This window comes from Halichoerus grypus, chromosome 5, assembly GCF_964656455.1.
Source record: "Halichoerus grypus chromosome 5, mHalGry1.hap1.1, whole genome shotgun sequence".
NCBI classification, from domain to species: domain Eukaryota; kingdom Metazoa; phylum Chordata; class Mammalia; order Carnivora; family Phocidae; genus Halichoerus; species Halichoerus grypus.
In genome coordinates, this window is record NC_135716.1 from 114,702,090 (window position 1) to 114,723,866 (window position 21,777).

A 21,777-nucleotide genomic window follows, 5' to 3' on the forward strand; every position below is an offset into this window, starting at 1 on the left:
AAAGTAAAATTCAGAAAATTGACATTCTTACAGTTATTAATTCTATTATTACACTTACTTTAAAAATTTGAAAAATGAACACATTATTATCATCATCTTCAATGCATATTCAGAAATCATGCTAACCAAGTTAAGAAGATGAAGAGTGTTTGAAGCAATATATCATCTAATATCAACCATGCTCCTATGCTTCTTTTACCTTCAGCAGCCTATTCCATCTGTACTGGCCCACAAGCTTCCAGAGGTTTTATGTTTACTCACAAGAAACATAAAAACACAGTTCACACAAGCAATTTAAATTAATTGAAATGTACACCTCATTCACTATGATGCTTTTATCAGTAACTCATTTGGTGAAAAGGAATTATACAAGATTTAAAATGCCTTGCCTGTCCTGGTGTATCCGAATCTCTTAATTTAGCAGATTCATCTATTTCTCCAAGGGAAGAATCACGTGGTGGGGCCGGAGGAGGTTCATGTTCAAGATCAAAGTCCAATTTGGTTACTGTAGAATCACTTATAGAAGATAAAGTAATTCACCAAAAACAGTAATCAAAAGTATATATTTTAAATAGCTTTAAAATTAAAGCAAACAATTCTATTTTTTTATTATTTTAAAGTAAGCAGAACACTAATTTCAAAATACTATTTGGAAAAAACCAGACTTTTACTAGACCCACTGTAAGCAGTATGTATGAATGTTAAAATAACTATTTCCTAAAAGCGATGCTTAAAAATTGTAGCCACAATACCTAGCGGGAGGTGCTAGTTCAGGGATGCGTACATCAACCACGGGCACTGTAGCCGGCACAGGAGCTTGAGGGCTGAAGGTGCCAGAATGATTTACCGTAGGAATAGCTCTTCTCACTAGCCTTCCCCAAGTGGCAATATTAATATTCATCTGAGGAGCTCTGAGAAATGTTTTGCCTATGGATATTGTGAATAAAGAAAACAGAATAAGGAATTTTTTATAGATTACCAAAAGCCATAATTTAAAAATTCATATTCATTGGTCTATAATTTATGAAGAACAAACAAAATCTGTCACTTAAAAAATAGTTCTTAACCATCTGTTATTAAAGGCTAGTGCAAAATAGTGAAAATAGTTTTAAAAATAAATAGGTAGGCACTGTTTGTTTTTTTAAGTCTAGCAATGACATGTGGCTAAGGTTTAAAAAAGAATTCTCTTAAAAAAAATGAACTTTTAGAGATACTAACTATAATATTTACGGAAGAATCAATATGGTATCTATGTTTGCTTCATATAATCTGAGGTAGTATGTAGATGGGATATAGATGAAACAAAACTGGCCATCAGTTGACTGTTGTTGAGGCTGAGTGATGGTACATAGTACTAGTCTCTCTACTTATGGATATGTTTGAAATGTTCCTTAATTTAAAAAGTTAGAAATGAATGAATAAAAGGAAAACAAAAAACAAAGATGGGCATCACTTTTAAATGCAGATCTTCTATGTATAACGATACACCAAAAGACATTATATTTAATTCCTTAGTAACTACCTTGTTGTTTTGAAAAAATTTTCTTTTGTCTTTGAAGTTTGGGTCTTCTTTCAATAACTGGATTAAAAAAGGTAACCTGCAATGAAGAAAATTCAAGTTGACATGAGTACAGCTTTGGATTTATGGTTCATGAAATTCACTAAACTTCTACGTTTTGAAAACTTAAGAGAATCTTAGATATAATTTAAGCCCAACTTCTTATTTTCTAGGTGAGAAAACAGACCTAGACAGGATAAATGATTTGTCTTAAGGTAATACACCTATGCAGTAGTGGAGCTGAGCCAAGAATTCAAGTTGCCTGTCGTTCAGCCTAATACTCTTTCCACTTCTACATCATGCTGCCTACATACATAATTTCAATTATAGTAATGCACATTTAATAAATTTATTACCTCTGCAAATAAAGTACCCTGTGGTTCCAAATAGAGACACATGCCATGCCGTTGGTTGTCTAAAAAATCTTCTAACCTCAGAAATTTTACAGCACACAGAGATCGCCAATCACGCCAATAAACTGAAATTTCCAGTTCACGTGACTAGGATAATAAAAAAAAATAAACAGAGAAGACATCATTGGACACACACTTGAATAAAAGATCACAAAAAATATAAAATACAAATACAATAAACAAGAGAACACACACAAAAGTCACACTATTTTATTTATTTTTATTTTTTTTAAACAAATTTTCTTAAGGATTTTATTTATTTGAGACAGAGAGATACAGAGAGAGAGAGAGAGCATGAGCAGGGGAAGAGGCAGAGGGAGAAGCAGACTCCCCGCTGAGCCAGGAGCCTCATGTGGGGCTCGATCCCAGGACGCTGGGATCATGACCTGAGCCGAAGGCAAACGCTTAACCATCTCAGCCACCCAGGTGCCCCCAAAAGTCATACTATTTTAGAGTGCTTTGTAATGTTTCTGTATTATGTATTATTTTAACAAACTTATATATTTTAACTCCAAGGAAGAAATTTATATTCCACCAGGCTCCAGCTAAGATATTCCTTTTTTACAAAGAATACACAACTGGGAATAACCAATACAGAACAATGACCACAGAAACTCTTCTCCATGTCACAGCTTCAGTCTTGGTATCACTTACTGTGCTATTACTGAAAGACCTCAGTGCTCTTCTCAAAGAACCCATTTCAAACGGTCTTATTTCCTTATCCCAATGTTGAGTCAGGGAAAGGTCTACAGATAGCATTTATTCTGCACTTACAGTGTGCCACACACTGTGCTAAGCACTTTAAAAGTATAGGGTCAAATTAATCTTCAAAAGAATACCACCGGGTAATAGAACTAGTGATAGCAGGGGCCTGTGCAGGTAGGAAAGGGAAATTCAGAGTAAGTTTTATACAAAAAGATGTTCATTTATTACAACGCTTCTCCCCCACAGAAAGCAGCAAATTAGCAACAGCCTGAATGTCCAGAAAATAGTATATTATACCATATCCACATGAGAGAATACTCTGTAATCATTAAAAATAATGCTTATGTGGAAAAACATATTTAAGGTTTTAACAATCAATTAGAACACAGTTTATAAAAAGGGGGTCAAGCCATAAAATAACCTCTGCATATAGGTTATAATCTACATACATTTTAATTAGAAAGCACCAGACTTCTCCATTACTTTGTTTTCCAGGATTTTGCAGACCATCCACAAGAAGAGCTAAACATCTTCCCCCCTTAGGCTCAACTAAGTAATAAGTTGTTTCTTTCATATAAGAACTTTCGATTTATGAACTTATGCCTATTACATAAGCTTCTAGTATACATAATAACAAATCTTTTCACCTTAAATAATGAGTTGATGAAAACAAAGACAAAGAACAATTATAAAAAACAGAACATGAAAAAAAATGAGTAAAAACACAGTGCACCAGAAGGTCTCATAACTAATCAGAAAAAGATATAAATGGCAGTATGTGAACCCAGGGCCACCTCCTCCTTCTGCCTGAAACACAATTACTATGAGAGAGAATATCTGTCATGAAAGAGGAAATATGAGTAGAGTTTAATTCTTTTAAGATCAGCAAATGGCATCTACTCAGGTTAAAAGTTTAAGTATTCTGGGAAGTTATTTTGGGAAATAAACTAGATGAATTAATTGAACCAGGGATTGGTAATTTACACTACACTATTTCAGACTAGAGGAGAGGTGTACTTTCTCCTGTCTTATTCCACAGTGTCAGGGAGGAAGACCTGTGATGGATCAGGCAGACAGATGAAGGGGTATAGATGCTGGGGATGGAATTAGTATTTGCTAAAAGTTCTTATACTTTACTTAACACATGGTTAAGATTTTATCTTTCTCTGGATGAGAAGAGGTCCAATCACTTCATTTGTATTTTAGCCACTCTGATAAAATGTACTGACTCATTTCTTTCTGCTTTCACTTCATTCCGTGTTTTAAACTGAACTGTATTAGAAAGATCTTAGGATTTGAGATGGACAGCTAGCTTTCCTGGAGTTCTACACTAAGGTTTTAGGTATAAAGCTCTTCCCTTTTTGACTTTGCATTGTTCCTTGTGAATATGACTCTCTACAATTTAAGGGGGGAGGGTGACTGTGATCTAGAGCAGATTAAGATCTTTTATGTCAATACTTAACACTGTTTCATGGAACCCTAAACCTACTTCAATCCCTAACATCCAGTGTGATTTGGACAGGTAAAGCAGGAAAAGAGTACCTAAAAAGGAAAATACCTTTTATATAAAATGATGTCACTAATGTTAACTGAATTTAAACTCTAAGTGTGACTGCTTATTTGCTGGCAATTTTCCAGATGAAGCAGGCCAGGTCTAGAAAGCAAGGATATCTTTCTAGGTAATGTCAAACTCTAAGAGCAACAAAATTCTAGATGGAGTAAAATCACCATCAAAATAGCTGAGCAGTATGATCTGAGCTACTCACGGGACAGTTTTCTGTCCCAACTTGTGCTTCATTTGGTCTTATTATGAATTTGAACCTAGGAACAAAGAAAAAACTGTGGTAGATCTAAGGCACCTGTATGATTTGTATGAAGTCTCTTTAAGGCCTGAAAGTAAACAGAAAAAGATGAGAGACATAGAATCAGCCCTACAAGTAGGAAAGGAAGGAGAACAACTTAAAAAATGTGCTGCAATTAAAAAAACCCAGCCTACATCTAGCATAAAAAGAAGTGAAGCATCAAGAAGGCTGAAGTTCCCAAACTGTGAAGAACTCTTGGGGCAATGGACGATATTTTAACTTCACAAAGGAAACACAGTGACATCTGTGGGACACCGTAAGAAATACTAGCTCATGGTAAGTTCAGTTTCAACATCAGAATGTACCACATTCCTTTTGATGACATCTTATCTTTGCTAAACTGGATTTTCAACAATTGATTTTTCCACACGAAAAATCAATGTGTAAGAGGAGGTAAGGGTGCTGTGTTCCATCTGATTCCATGCTTTGAGAAATTATATAGTATACAACAGGCAGACTCCATTAGTAAATAACTGGTTATATAAAAATGAAATAAAATTATCTTTTCCCTCAATTTTTTCACTCAAAAAGTACTAGTTTGTTAAGACATAAATACTAAATATTTTAAGTAACTTTTTAAATGAAATTGTGTATATTTAAAGTGTATATCATGATATTTTAATATATGTACACACTATGAAGATTCCTCCCATCTAGTTAATTAACACATCTATGATTTCACGTATTTTCTATTCTCTCAGTAAATTTCATTTACACTGTTGGCTAATTGAATTTAAATGAAAAAAATTTCATTTACACAGTGTTATTAACTATAGTTACTATATTATACACTGGGTGCTCAGACCTTATTCATTTTATAACTAAAAGTTTGTACTTTTTTTTTCTTTTTTTACCAACCTCTCCATATTTTCCCCACCCCCCGGTTCCTGGCAACCACTTCTCTACCTCATTTCTAGGTATTTGACTTTTTTAATTTTTATTTTTTTTAAGATTCCACATATAAATACCACGCAGAATTTTTCTTTGTCTGGTTTATTTCACTTAGCATAATATCCTCAAGGTCATCCATGTTGTTGCAAATAGCAGGATTTCCTCTTTCTCATGGTTCACTAATGTTCCATATGTATCTCACATCTCATCTTCTTTATCCATTCATTTGTTGACAGGTTGTTTCCATAACTTGGCCATTGTGAATAATGCTGCAATGAACATGGAAGTGCAGACAGCTCTTCGATATTGTTTTCATTTCTTTTGGATATATACCCAGGAGTGGGACTGACAAATCATATGGTAGTACTATTTTTAATTTTCTGAGAAACTTTCATACTATTTTTCATAGTGGCTGCACCAATTTACATTCCCATCAACAGTGTACAAAGGTTTCTTTTTCTCCACATCCTTGTCTATACTTGTTACCTCTTGTCTTCTTGATGACAGCCATCTAACAGGTGTGAGGTTATCTCATTATGGTTTTGACTTGCCATTTCCTTGATGATTAGTGATGTTGAGCTCCTTTTCATGTACCTGTTGACTATGTGAATGTCTTCTTTAGAAAAATGTTTATTCAGTTTGTCCATTTTTTAAACAGATTTTTTTTGCTTTTGAGTTGTAAGACCTTTTTATACATTTTGAATGTTAACCCCTTAACAGAACTTTGATTTGCAAATACTTTCTCCCATTCTGTAGGATCCTTTTGCATTTTGTTCATGTTTCCTTCGCTGCACAGAAGCTTTTTAGTTAGTATTTCTTAATAAATGAAATTGTTGGACATTTCCTTTGGCCTGGACACACACTGATTAAAAAAAACAAAACAAAACAAAAAACCTAGAACACTGAGGATGCTGTGAATCAAGAAAGTTGGGGAGCCTCTAATAGAAGAAATTGAAAGCTAAGCTCCACTGCTGAAAAGAAAAAAAAGGGGCAAAAAGCAAAGCATGGAAAATTCAAGAGCCAAGGAAAGGCAAGACTTTGTAAATGTACAACATGGCAGATATCACATTAATTGGTCTTCTATTAATTGGCCTTCCATGCGCTTCTGAAGACAACACAGACTTGGGAAATACCAGTTAGGGTCCCAGCAGCAAAGAAACTGCACACTCAAAGAGTATGAATTTATTTTTAGAAAGATTTTATTTATTTATTTGACAGAGAGCATGAGCAGGGGGAGGGGCAGAGAGAGAGGGAGAAGCAGACTCCCCACTGAGCAGGGAACCCGACGTGGGGCTTGATTCCAGGACCCTGGGATCATGACCTGAGCCAAAGGCAGACGCTTAACCGACTGAGCCACCCAGGTGCCCCAAAGAGTTTGAATTTTAAAAATTGGCTATTTATAGGAGCGCCTGGGTGGCTCAGTCATTAAGCGTCTGCCTTCGGCTCAGGTCATGATCCCGAGGTCCTGGGATTGAGCCCCGCATCAGGCCCCCTGCTCAGCGGGAAGCCTGCTTCTCCCTCTCCCACTCCGCCTGCTTGTGTTCCTGCTCTCGCTCTCTCTGTCAAATAAATAAATAAAATTAAATTAAAATAAAATAAAAATTGGCTATTTATAGAGGTGTGATTAAGGTTAAGGAAACAACAAGGATGGGAAGAAACTGATTCTAGCAACAGTAGAAATCCATTACCACCCCTAGCCTCAATGGGCAAGAGGCACTAATTACCGGAATCCAATGAGAACCGAACCTTGGAAAAGGGACTGTCCAACAGGAGGTATAGCCACAGTGGAACCAATGCTGTGAAAATAGGCAAGGATAGAGGGAAACAAATACCTTGACTTCCCCCTTCTCCTGCCATAACTTATACTTCCTAATGTTTCCCATTGTAAGTCAGAACCTAGTGGTTCAAGTTCACAGCTATCAGCCTCCAGGGCAAAGCACAGGATAGGGAAGGGGGCCACTGAAATCCACTAGGGGCAAATAGAAAACAACTACATCAGGAAACAGTAATATCTCTTTTGAGTTCAGGAGTCCAATAATGGTGATTTTCCAGCTGAACCGAATGTGACAAAGAGAGGGAAACCTTAGATCTTTGGGGAGGATGGGAAATACAGAGAGGAGAGTTCAAGACTGAGACAATGGAGAATATGAGGTTGTGATATTTGCTTGAAAAGTCTGCCTCCTATAGATATGGGTGACTCTGCTCTCTTCATAAGGAAAGAGAGAAGTAAACAATTATGATACAAACTAGTGTTTTAACAGTTTTATATATAAACTGCTTCCTATCTATATCAATTCACATTGTATAAAAAGTTCCAAAGACTCCCTATTTCTCCAAACCTATTATAAACTTTCCTGCCTCTATGTCTTTACATAGTTTCTACGTCTAGTCCTGTATCTTATTCCCCAGCCAAAACCCATATTGTGATATGAGATTTCAAACTGCTCTTTCCCTTGTACCAGTCCAAATTTGCTTTTTATCAAGACCAAATTAAATATCCATCTCCCTCACAAGGGCGTTCTTGACTAAATCCAGTCCATATGTCTTTCCCTTGAGTTTTTAGATGTGTATAACTTTTTATTGATCTTTCCAGGGACTTGAGTTCTCAAATCTGATGATTCATGTTTGTCATCATTTCTGGAAAATCCTAGGTCATTATTGCTTCAGACATGACCACTGGCCCATTTTCTCCACTCCCTCATTCTGGAACTCCACTTAGTGTGTTAGTCATTTTCATCCTATTCTTTATGTCTCTTAGCCTCTCTTTCATGCTTTTCATCTCTTTGTCTCTTTGTGTTGCACTAGGGCAACTTTTTTAGCTTGATCTTCCATACCACTAAATCCTCTGTTATTTAACCCATCCATTTAAGTTTTCAATCGCAAATGTTGTATTTCTGATTTTTGTTAAGTTTTATTTCATTCTGCTTCCCACGCAGCTTCAACAATTTACCAAGATTAATCATGTTTCACTGCCACCAATTATTTTTGAAGCACATCTCAGATGTCTACTATTTCATTTTGTTGTTTAAAAATTTGCCTAGTCTTTTTGTCATTCACTCTTTGCTTATGTCTTCAAATTCCTCTATTATTTATTTAAATAATTTAAACATATTATATTCTACAAAGAATAATCCCATTATCTATTGCTGGTTACTGATGGTGGTTGCATCCTTATTTTTTATTTATTTATTTTTTAAAGATTTTATTTATTTATTTGACAGAGAGAGACACAGCGAGAGGGAACACAAGCAGGGGGAGTGGGAGAGGAAGAAGCAGGCTTCCCACTGAGGAGGGAGCCCGATGCGGGGCTTGATCCCAGGACCCTGGGATCATGACCTGAGCCGAAGGCACACACTTAACAACTGAGCCACCCAGGCACCCCCATCCTTATTTTTTTTTTTAAATTTTTGATGCATGCTCATGTTGGGCAGAACTCTTCCCTAAGCTTCTGAAACACAATTTAATAGTTCTTTATTTTGTCTCAAACTGTTTTTTTTTTTTTTTTTAAACCTACCAGACCATAGGGTACTTTATGGAAAGAGCATTTCTTGCTGTTTTGTATTTCTCACAGTACTAAATGTAGGCCTTTGCACATTAAAGATCACAGAGGTAGAAAAAAGCTAAAATGCCGATACTGTGCTATAGGACAGTAACAGGTAAGACATAAGGCAATAAGTCAGACTCAGCTGTGTGAGGGAGGATGGGAGTAGGTAAGAAAGAAGATAGTTTCAAATTGTATATGACCCCCCCCCCCACCCGCCCTTAGATTTTAATGTGTGTCATTTTGGGAATCTTTTTGGGAATCACTGTACCAGCCAGAGTGTGTCACCTGGGTATGCTGAAGTAGGGGGGAAAAAGAGGAAATTGAAAAACCTGCTTTTTAGTTTTAAAGATATTTTGCATTAAGTTTTTTTCATTCATTCTGTTAATACTGAATGAATACCTATCCTAAGTACTGTGACGGAGATATAGAGAAACAACGTATGGTCCTGTTCTCAAATAGTTCAGTTTTGTTGGGGAGAAGAAACGTAAATAAATACTGGCAATAGAGAGGCATATACAACTGGCACAATGACACAAAAGGGAGAAATGACCAATTTTTCCTAAGGGAATGGTAGTAGGATGATCAGAAAAGGTAAGAATTACTCAAGTTGGGTTTTCAGATATAAATTACAAGATTAAAGGAGGACAGAACACAGTAGTCACAGGGGAAAGAATGTACAAAGTTAAACATGCATAAAGTATATTGTAGGGATAGGAAATAGTTTCATCTAGTTAAAGCCTAGAATGTAAGTAGGAATGCTTTGGGAAATACAGGTAAGATGGGCAGACAGGTCATGAAGGGCTTTGTATGACTTGCAAAAGTATTTGGTCTTTAACTTGTCAATTATATGCTGCCACTAAAGGATTTAAAATATAGAGGAGTAGAGGTCAGATCAGATTAGGCAATATGGTAATTAAAAACAAGGCCTCTAGAATCAAGATTGCCTGGTACTACATACTCAATTTCTGTAGAACAACAAACAGGTTGAAATCTTAGCTCGACACCAGTTACTAGTTTTGTGACCTTGGGCAAGTTACTTACTTACCCTTTTTGAGCCTCAGTTTGCTCATCTGTAAAATATGTATAATAATGGTATCAACCACCTAGAGTTGTATGAAAATTAAGAGTTAAGACAAGCTCAGCACATAGTCAGTATTCAGTAAATGTCAGCTTTTATCATTATTATTGTGATATGTGATTAAGAAAATCTATACTGGAAACAAAGAGACAAGTTAGCCCACTATTAAAAAGAACATACTGGTTTCAGGTAAGACTTGGCTTTAGTGTCAGACTCCCAGAATCACTGCTTTCTAAACTGTGTGGGCAAGAAAAGTTATTTAACTTTTGGAACCTCAGTAATCCCCCAAACAGTGATAATAATTATACATGTAAGATTATTGTGATAATTAAATGACACTATATGTAATGTGTTGTTCAGGACCTATTACAGCAGAAGTTTCAGTATAATGTATAATGAATGATAGGGAGAGGAAGAACAGATTCTAAGCACAAATTACTACTTCAAGAATCTTGACTATGAAGAAGCAAAACATTTTTTTTTTTAAATGGGAGGAATGTGAACATATGCAGAAAGAATCAGAGGTGAGAAGAAAGGAGTTAAAAAAAAATATAGGTGATAGCTGAGGTAACTGATGGAACAGGGTTTAGGAGATGAGGAAGAATGGAAACTGGAGGAGAAGTTGGAATTCTTATAGGCTCTTACAGGATAGAGAGAGACCTCTTTCTCTAAAACCAATGAGGAAGATACAGAAATATTTGCAGGTGATGGAGGAATTTGAGGAAGCTGCATCCTAATGATTTTGTTTTTAATTTTATTTTATTATGTTATGTTAATCACCGTACATTACATCATTAGTTTTTGATATAGTGTCCCATGATTCATTGTTTGCGCATAACACCCAGCGCTCCACTCAATATGTGCCCTCCTTAATACCCATCACCAGGCCAACCCATCCCCCCATCCCCCTCCCCTCTGGAACCCTCAGTTTGTTTCTCAGAGTCCACAGTCTCTCATGGTTCGTCTCCCCCTCCGCTTTCCCCCCCTTCATTTTTCCTTTCCTACTATCTTCTTCTTCTTTTTTTAACATATAATGTATTATTTGTTTCAGAGGTACATCTTAATCTTATCTATAAAACAGAAGCAAAGGGGTCTGAGGGGGGATAGAAGACTTGAAGAGATAGTTGGAAGAAAAGCTTCTGGCAATGGGATTAAGATCTGAAATACAGGACAACTTTTACAAGCCCAGCTGAGGTTAGAAACTAAAATTTATAGTAATAGGTATGATTAATATTTAAGCAACGTTCAGTAGATTAGAGCAGAAAAGACAGATGGTGGGAATGATTTGCTGTTGGGTGTTTCCTTAATAGGTGTTGATATAAAGACAATATTGAAGAATGCTTTATGTGGAGGCATCAATAAGGACATGGTTCAGGGTAACACTAGTTTTAGGGTACACAGAAAAGGTCATTTGTAAGGGGCTGATAGCCCCTTCCTCAGTCCTTTCCTGAAGAATCAAGGAAATGGAAATAGTTGATCAAATATCAAGTTCTGTGGTAATAAAGAAGAGAGCCAGACTGGTAACAATAATAACATGAGCTGTCACTTACTACATAACCATTAATCTTGGTGCTTTATGTAACTATCTCATTTAGAGAAGTAAAAGATACGGTGAAAGTCTGGCATATCAAATTTAAGATTTCAGAACAATTCATTGCTAAAATGACAAGGAGTAAAGGTATACTGTGGCTGAGGTGCTCAAAGAACTCTGAAATAATACTATGTTAAGTAGGTTGTTTACATATATAGTTTTGTTCTTTTTTTCCCTTTAATGCCCCATAATGATGCTGAAGTGAAGAACCAGAGTCCTTAAAGAATACTGGAGACTGGTGATCAAGAGATGATAGGGATGGGGAAAACAAAAGTAGATGATTATATACATAGTTCATTGTCTCAGAGGACTCACAGCCTCACAGAATATAATGTGTCATTTGATAGAATTTGGAAGCAGCAGAAAGGTAAGAAGGGTACATATTTTTGTAGTTTCTTTTTCTTTTTCTTTTTTTTAAATTAAGTAGGCTCTACACCAAACATGGGGCTTGAATTCATGACCCTGAGATCAAGAGATGCATGCACTACTGACTGAGCCATTCAGGGCCCCTGCAGTTCCATTTTAAGTTAAAAAATAGCATCTCAGATTGAATAATATGGTCAATGTCAGACAGCTCATACATAGAAGAAATTAAAACGTCTTTGTATTCCTATTCTATGGCTTGTTCCCCTAGGAGGACTGAGGGAATTCAAGGAAAATGAGATATTACATAGCTACTATTGTATTTACAATAAACATTAAAAAGGACCAAGTTTTATAAGAAAATATAAAAAGGGTAACCTGATAAGAACAGAAAGAACACAGCACTGATAGGAGACTTCATTAAGAATCCTGGATTATTGGGGTGCCTGGCTGGCTCAGTCGGTGGAGTGACTCTTGATCTTGGGCTTGTGAGTTTGAGTGCCACGTTGGGCATAGATACTACTTAATAAAAAAATTTAAAAAATAAAAGAATCCTGGATTATTATGAAAAGTGGAAACACACCCATAAATACAGAGAACAAATGGATGGTTGCCAGAAGGATGGGGGTGGACTGAGGGGATGGGCAAAATGGGTGACGGGGAGTGGCAGATACAGGCTTACAGTTACGGAATAAGTCACAGGAAAAAAGGATAAAAGCATAGGGAATATAATCAATTGTGATAGCTTTGCATAGTGGCAAAGTAGCTACACTTGTGGTGAGCAGAGCAATAACGTACAGATTTGTTGAGTCACTACACTGTACACCTAAAAATAATATAATACTTTGTCAACTACACTTCAGTAAAAATAAAAAAAAATAATAAAGAATCCTGGATTATACCTTAGGGTAGTTATTTATAATTCTTAGGCCATAATTTCCTTATTAATTTGTAAAATGAGGGGGCTGAATCACATCAGCAATTTTCAAAGCTTGTTTTTCTTAAGTGGCAAATTCCAAATGATATCTTATCCAGAATACCAAACAAACAAAAAGTCTCTGTGTTGCCTCCTAAGACAATTCTACAGAGCCCTGACCTACCAGGAACATAATTTGCGCTTTCTTAGATTATTCTAGGTCTAGATTATTTCCAGAGTATCTCCTAACTCCAAAAAGACCTATGACCTTTGTATCTTGAAAAGGATAGAAATAGTATAAATAATTAAGTTCCAGAATCCCGAAGGAAAGAAACTTGACATTTGAGGCAAAATGCTAGGCATGAACACGTCAGACAGTTTGAAATAACATTTTCTATAAATATTTCAATAAACATTTTCCATAAATAAATATTCTATAAATATAAGGGATAAAGTAAAAGGGTAAAAGGCACATGAAAAAAATGAAATGTACTATGTAAACACAAGTAGTTATCATGATAAGGAATGTAGTCTCTGCCAAAGACAAGTTTCTAATCAAATTAGGGACAAGTAACATGCCTACCAGGAACCTAGAAGATCTAGTTGGCCTCAGGGATGAATAGCTTTACTTGTTCACGCACTGTTTTCAAACTCTGAAAGGGAGGACTACTCCAAAGTGGGAAGACTATCTGAAGTCATGGAAAAAAACACAATTTTAGGTGAAGATCACCACCGCAAGTAAAGAACAACCAATCAACAGTTATTAGTCTTTGTAGTTTTCTAAGCTTGTAGTATGGGTAATTTTAAATTACTTTCTCTCTTTTAGGTTTCATTGTATTCTGTTATTTCCTCCTCTGTGTGACTGTTATCTATCTCATTCAAACTACCACAGAGGAAAGAACATCCATTTTGAAGAACACTGAGGTCTAGTACCAGCTCTGACATTTATTAATATGTAACTACTCTGGTGCTCAGCTTCCTTAACTTTTATTATAAAATGATGGTAACTTACTTTTGAGTTCTTTTTTATTTTATTTTATATGTATGTATATGTTACTTTTAAATTCTATTTTAAATATAAAACTCTATAAATACAATAACCTGGCTATAAGAGAAAGCTTCTAACCAGCTGTTTTCCCTCTAACGATAATTCTCTGAGTTTCGTTTTTTCTTTTTTTAAGATCTCTTTATTTATTTTAGAGAGAGAGAAAGAGATAGTGCATGTGCACCCATAAGCGAGGGGAGGGGCAGGGAGAGAGGGAATCTCGAGCAGATGCCCCACTGATCCTAAAGCCTGATGAGATGCAAGGCTCGATCCCACAACCCTGAGATCATGACCTGAGCTGAAATCAGGAGTTGGATGCTAACCAACTGAACCACCCAGGTGCCCCTCTTTGAGTTTCATTTTGATCATATCACTCATCAAAAATCCTATAATTACTTTAAATAGGCTCTGAAGTGAAAGAAAATGACATTCAACCAATTAATTCCCCATAACCTACTATTATACTTAAATTCATAGCCACCCACACATCAAAGCCTAGGGCTAAAGAAAGAATTAATGCCATCAAGTGGCTAAAATGTGCCAGGCAATGAAAGGGATTTTTATATACACTACCTCAGTTTTTCTAACAGTCCTACAAAGATTACAGTTGACCCTTGAACAACGCAAGGGTTAAAGGCACCAACCCTTGTACAGTCAAAAATCTGAGTATAACTTCTGACTCCCCAGTACTTTACTACTAGTCTACTGTTGAGTGGAAACCTGATAACATAAATAGTCAACTTATATGTATTTTGTATGTTATATGTATTATATACTATATTCTTAAAGTAAGCTAGAGAAAACAACATATTAAGAAAATCATAAGAGAAAATACATCTATAGTACTTTGCTGTACAATATCCACATATTAAGTGGACCCACACAATTCAAACCTATGTTGTTCAAGGGCTAACTGTATATTTTAACCCCATTTTAGAGATGGTGAAACAAATGCCCAGTAGTAAGGTTATATAACTTATCTACTATCAAAAGCTAGTCAGTACTAGATGGACAATGAACCCAATTTGCCTGGCTTCAAAACCAATGTTACAGCAAATCTAATACATTAAAAATGAATGGAAACTGAAAGAAACATTTTATGGTCATAAATATTTGTATGTATTCACACAGTTTATAAAGAACCCATAAATGTAACAAGATATGAAAACTATATCTATCTATACTAACAACCCCAACTGTTATTTCCCTCTCTAGTGGGCTTGACTGAATTATATTGGTCTAACTATTTAAACAGCTAATTTATAGCACATAACAATGCTGGTTCTTCTACCCTGAAAGAGAAAATAACAGAATTGAAAAAAAATCTTAGAAGTGTAACTTTTTTCTCATACAAGAATTCCTTTAAAATCTCTTTTATAAGTTGCTCATTCAACTTTATTGAGAGAGAACTTACTATTTTCTATAGCAGCTCATTTCATTTTTTAACAATTATCCTTTGTACTGAAATAAAATCTGCCATCCATTGACTTTTGCTTTGTCCTCAACAGCCACAAAGTATACAGTCAATCCAAGGATGGAACACGTACAACAGCTTGCCACTTCCCCAAGAATTTGGCAAACATTGCTACTTGATTGGTATAATCTCTGAAAACCAAGACCCATCCAGTAAACCTTAACAATGAGCTCCAGGAAGTCACTACCAGTCAATTAGAATAAACACACACAAAATAAAATCTCATTGCTATCCCTACCCTACTTTTTCCCTACATGTTCCTCCTTTTAACTTTAAAGACAGCTGTCAAATCTTCGTTAAATTTCTTAATAGGCTTTTAAAAAAATCCCATTTTTCTCCAATTGTCTGATATGTAACAGGATTTTCATCATCTCACTATTCCTGCAATTATTCACTGGATAAGCTTTTATGTTTATCTAAGGTATGATCTGATTCAACTCAAAGTTTTTGACTTCTCTTTGGCAAACCTTTCTCCTCCTACCCTTGGGATACTGCTTAAGATCTGGTTGTTAGATCTTTGTTTTCTTTCTTTACAAACTCTTTTCCACTATGTGTTAGTTAAGTCTTTTATCAGCTTCTAAAGTACATGGTACTTACTTCTATCAGATCATTTACCATAGATAAATCAAATGATGTCAACTTCCCTATTAAAAGCCCTTCAACTGTCTCCCAATTCTTAACTTACAAAGATCCTAGTGATTCGGCGCTACCTACATCTACTTTACTCTACCTTGATCTTCTGTCTTACAATTTTTATTCTTAAAACATATCAGGTTCTCTCCTACCTCAGGGGTTGTATATTTTGTCTCCTCTTGCTGGGAATACTCTCCCTGGGTCTTTACAAGTCTGGTAACTTTTCACCCATCAGGTCTCAGGTCAAATGTAGCTTCCTCAAGATACTCCCTAAATTACTTTATCTAAAGTAGCCCCCACCCCCTTATTACACCACCCTATTTACTTCCTTCACTGTACTTGTAGATTTTTTTTTTTAACTTGTTTACTATTTATTTTCCCTCATTAGAATATAAGGTCCCTAAGTATATGGACTTCGGAGTTTTGATCAATCATTACTAGGGCCTAGAATGGTGCTTGGCACAGAACAGAAAATCAGTGATTATTAAACCTAAGAGTTCTGTTACAGCAATGAGCATATATTATCTTTGCAAATCGAGAACCTAGTAAAAAGCCTGGTACATATATATAAGACATTCAACAAATATTTGTGAAATGAATGGATTGATCTTACCCACTTGGATGGCATTCACTGTGACCTCTTGTCAGATAATCTCCAAATCTGCTTATCCAGCCCTGACTTCTAGTTCCACATCTTTATTTAATTGCTAAGTAACTAGGTATAGAACCCATCCCCTTCCAATATAGTTTTTTTCTAATCACTGTGGCATTATTTTCTTTGCAAATTATAGACAAATTCCTTCCCTTGTACTCAAATCCAACTAGTTACTAATACTGTTTTTTCCTTCATTTCCTGCATATATCTTTTTCTAATCCTACTGCCAAATTTTACTTCAAGCTCTCCTAATCTTACAGTTGTAGCACTGGAGTGGCCGCCTGCCAATATGCACACCTCTAGTTCCTCCTCTCTCAAATTCGTTCTTCATACAAATTCCAAGATTAACTTTTCCATTATGTCTCTTCCATCCCATCTCCCATACCAACAAGTATAAATACCTTAGCCCAGCATTCTAAGACCTCAACATCATTTTAAACTGAAATTATCAAAATAAAAGAATATTTGGGAAACGAGGTGGCAGACTCTTACAGTTTCAGATGTAATGGTAAAAAATTCTGCAACTAATCAGGTATGGACTGAAGACCACTGAAATATAAGTTCCTTGAGGAACCTTGAAAGACCTTATTTTTTGTTCGTTGTTAATCTACTAACCTGGAAGTGCTGGGAGTATAGTAGATACCAATGAATATTTGTTGATTAAATGAATGAATAATTTCATAATAAATTTTTTTAAAATTTTATTTATTTGACAGAGAGAGACACAGCGAGAGAGGAAACACAAGCAGGGGAAATGGGAGAGGGAGAAGCAGGCTTCCCGCTGAGCAGGGAGCCCGATGCGGGGTTCGATCCTGGGATCATGACCTGAGCCTAAGACAGAGGCTTAAAACTGAGCCACCCAGGCGCCCCCTAATTTCATAATTTTTAATGAATAAATGAATGATCCTAAATGAGAGAATGAATGTCAAGATGAAGGTAGTGTTCTTTGAACATCAGTCTGGTATTAACACATGTGGGGATTAGTTAGCAAATTATTTTATTAAAAAAAAAAATGCCAACATTAATCAAGTTCTTACCACTTGTCTAAGATTTTTTTTTTTACACACCTCACTGAAGTTGGTGGTGTTAAAGCTAAGAAAATAGATATACATAAAGGTGAAGAATTTTGCTCAAGTATATACAACATTTTTTGAACCAAGAAAAGCAGTGATGAGGGCCTGATTAGGATGCTGGCTATGAGGAAAGAAAAAAATAAATTGGAAAACTTTTTTTAAAGTAGAGGCTACTAAAGCAGTAATCACTACCTCACATCATCATTAAACACTGTAAATCTGCTTTCACTAATATATGTAATTTAAAAATGACAAATGTATCATCAACCTAAATACTAAATGATAAAAAGCTTGATATCTTTCTTATATAGGCAAAATTAGGGTTAAGTTCTAATATTTTCTTCCCATACCCCAGTAGATGGATTAGAATCTAAATAATAAAGTTAGCACCATGGACTTGAATCTACTGTGGACCAAGTTTACTTCTGCTGGATTCTAAGGCTACATATTGCATTCTAGCCATTCACATCATTCATGAAAGCCACTGAAACACATGGAAGGCTGGGTAAGTGAGCACCTTAGTGCATTTCAAATCCAGCTTTGATACTATAACCTACAAATGGTGAGTCAGAAGACTCACCTTAGTTGTTAGGGAGTGCATTACTAAAATAAATGTATTTCAATATTAGCTCTCACTTGGTTGTCTCTTAGGTTAATACAAACTAGACATTTTCAAATCACTGCACAAGCAAAAGCTACTGCAGCACTCTGATGTTCACCTCTGTCTTAAGGAAGACTTATGTAACTCACCAGATGAGGAATGTCAAAAATACCTAGGTTCTTTTATTGTGTTAAAAATAAAACTTCTCAAAGTCTTCTAAAACAGAAAATTTACATTCAAAATGAATGATAAATATAATGAAAATTCAAGTAAAATGTTTTCATCTTACCCTGTCCAGTTCCAGTGTAAACTTCTGGTCCCATGACTGATTGGAAATGGGTTTCCAGCTCGTTTGACCAACCACAGTATTATCTAGCTTCAAAACTGCACAGACATCATCTGTAATTACAATTTATAAACTTGCTTAAATATTTTAAAACCTTTAAAACAGAAGTACCACCGTTTAATGGCAACAAAAGTCTTACGATCCTCTGAAAGTAAGGTTTCTTTTTTTCCTTTTCTTTTTTTTGGGGGGGGGGTGCAGAGGGGCAGAGGCAGGGGGAGAGAGAATCTTAAGCAGGCTCCACGCCCAGTGCAGAGCCTGAGGTGGGGCTCCATCTCACAACCCTCAGATCATGACCTGAGGGGAAACCAAGTGTGGGAGGCTTAAGCGACTAAACCCCCCAGGTACCCCGAATGTAAGGTCTTTCTTAATCCTGAAGCTTTTGAATCTTAAATGGCTACTTTTATACATACATACATTCCCACTAGATGCTCCCAACTTATCCTTTGTGTTTGACAAAAACACAAAGATTAAATGCTATCTATTTTGTATGTGTGTTTGTATATAAATAGCAATCATCCAGTTTTTCAGCCTCTACACTATTTATAGAGCTTGCTACCTCAGGCACTTTTTATTTTCACACTTTTCCTAAAATCTGTCTATATAGGAAAGCGTTGACATATTCACCTCTGTACTCTATAGTAGGTTGAATTATCACAGGCCTTTCCCCCCCTCACTCCCCACTTACACCTTTTATCATAATTTATAATTACATTTTAGAATGTTTCCAAAGTGCTTCATAAACCTGTTGCATAATACTCTTACCACCTCCACCCACTCCTCCATTTGTTTGCTGAGCCACTACTCTAATAAACATGTTTGGTCCAGTAGTTATCAAAATTTCAATGTTAGTTTAGAAGTGTCACTATACCATTAAAAGAATCAAGATGTAACAAATCTAATAGCCTCTGAACACTTTCAGTTTGGCATATAGAGTGATACTCAATATTTCATTCTTCCAAAAGAATTAATGCTATATGTCATTCAGTTTTCTAAGATAATTTCAATAAATTTGGTTGCGTTTGTTTTCCTGACAGTATAGCTTTTAATGTTTTAAAATTAAATTATAGAAATCATAACTGTAAAACTTTTTGTTCAACTTTGGCTCTTCCCATTGCTGTCCCCATTGCTAAGTCCTTTGTACAGACCCTATATGATTTTTAAAAAATCTGGTTACTGAACTGGATAAGTCGTCGGTTTTTAGGAGATTTCGACTACTTCCACTTTTACTTTTACTTGTTCTGCTCATGAAAGACGATCTGGTTTCACTTGGACTCCAACCAGGTAGTGCAACCGATGTTGCTTTTGACCGTCCAGGGACTGTCTCTAGAATATCCTGACAGCCCATAAGACGAACTTCCAAAGTACCTGTTAGCATAAACAAATACCAAATAAGAACATAAATTTTTTTAAAGATTTTATTTATTCACTTGAGAGAGAGAGCGCACAAACAGGGGGAGGGGCAGAAGGAGAAGGAGACATCCCGCTGAGCAGGTAGCCCAATGTGGGCTGGATCCCAGGACCCTGAGATCATGACTGATGCTGAAGGCAGACACTTAACCGACTGAGCCAACCAGGCACCCTAGAACATCAATTCCCAATACAGAACTTTATCTTTGTTATCCATTCAGAAACAGTGGGAAGAAAAAAAAAGAAAGATGTGCTAAAATAACAAAATCTCTTCTCCCAGAGGATCTGTGAGGTAACTAATCATCTTTCCTATTTCAATTAGAGAAACCTATTGAAAATTCTTAATTAATACAATTATAAGAAATTTTATGGAAAGAACAGCACCTCCCAAAAACTGTCTGCAGGGCATAAAACAAGTTACATAAATTTCTTGTATGTTTGAATACTCATTTATATCATTTATATAATTACAGGGAAGAATTATAGAATTATGTCGCTAGACCATGTGGGAGGGGAAACATAAAGCCAAATAATATGCCTATTAAAAATAAACATACAGAAATTAGAAACAAGGAAATCTGACTATGTGAAAACAGTTGTGTTTGGTAGTTATGTAGTTAACATGGAAAAGGACTTTATAGGGTTTTTTGCATAAATAAACGGGTTTCTGTTCTCTTTAAGATGTAAAATAGTATTGCGGCGCCTGGGTGGCTCAGTCAGTTAAGCGGCTGCCTTCAGCTCGGGTCATGATCCTGGGGTCCTGGGATCAAGTCCCGCGTCGGGCTCTCTGCTCAGCGGGAAGCCTGCTTCTCCCTCTCCCACTCCCCCTGCTTGTGTTCCCTCTCTCGCTGTGTCTCTCTCTGTCAAATAAATAAAATATTAAAAAAAAAAAAAAGATGGAAAATAGTATTACCTTTCCATTCTAATAGTTTAGTGAGTCAAATAATTATGGACTGTAATTATCTATGCATAAAATAATTGCAATTTCCTTAGGCAAATAAATACCAAAGGTGCTCAAATGAAAATGAGGAACTGTGAAGCCAACTAGAGATACGGTGTTGTCATCATTTGGGCTAGACTTAGTATATTAGAATTTAAATATGGTGCTACAGTATTAAAATTTTAGATATTGTGCAGAGAATAACATTTTAGGAAGAGTATTTCCTGGTCCCATTAAACTTAAATAATTAAAACTTCACTTTATTTAAGAATTTTAATTATTTAAAGCAACCAAAGGACTTTTAACAAAGTATAAAAGCATGGATTTATCCTCAAACTAAAAAAAAAAAATTAAAATATGTGAAAAAAAGTGCTAAAGACACTGGATGTCAGGCAATGAAGAACACTGATACTCAAGAGATGGGAAACGAATGAAATGAACCTTAAGACTGCTCGAGTTTACTGCCTTGAATCTATGTAGTATATATACATATAGTATATATAGTGCAGGGAGGGGGAACTCAGGTGCAGCCAAGTGGACTACCTGAGTTAAGGAGCTAGAACTGAGAGTACTGATACAGAACTGACCAAGGTGGCTAGAATTTAGAGGCAGAATAAAAGAAAACAGCTCTCCAGAGGTAGAACAAAGATGTGGGGAGGGCTCCCCTGATCAAGTATTCCGT

The 21,777-nt window shown here is 35.9% G+C and overlaps 1 protein-coding gene across 2 annotated transcripts in view; it reads right to left on the reverse strand.

The window, feature by feature from the left end:
* Nucleotides 1–21,777, reverse strand: part of PKN2 (protein kinase N2) — a 139,540-nt gene that overhangs the window by 24,189 nt on the left and 93,574 nt on the right. The window contains exons 7-12 of one of the 2 annotated variants that reach the window (XM_036099453.2): nt 19,928–20,113; nt 18,692–18,801; nt 1,915–2,058; nt 1,523–1,598; nt 753–927; nt 390–516 (exon numbers count right to left, since the gene is read on the reverse strand). In XM_036099453.2, the coding sequence (XP_035955346.1) occupies nt 390–516; nt 753–927; nt 1,523–1,598; nt 1,915–2,058; nt 18,692–18,801; nt 19,928–20,113 (818 nt within the window). The remainder of the gene's footprint in view (nt 1–389; nt 517–752; nt 928–1,522; nt 1,599–1,914; nt 2,059–18,691; nt 18,802–19,927; nt 20,114–21,777) is intronic. The other variant, XM_078072793.1, reaches the window with a different exon arrangement.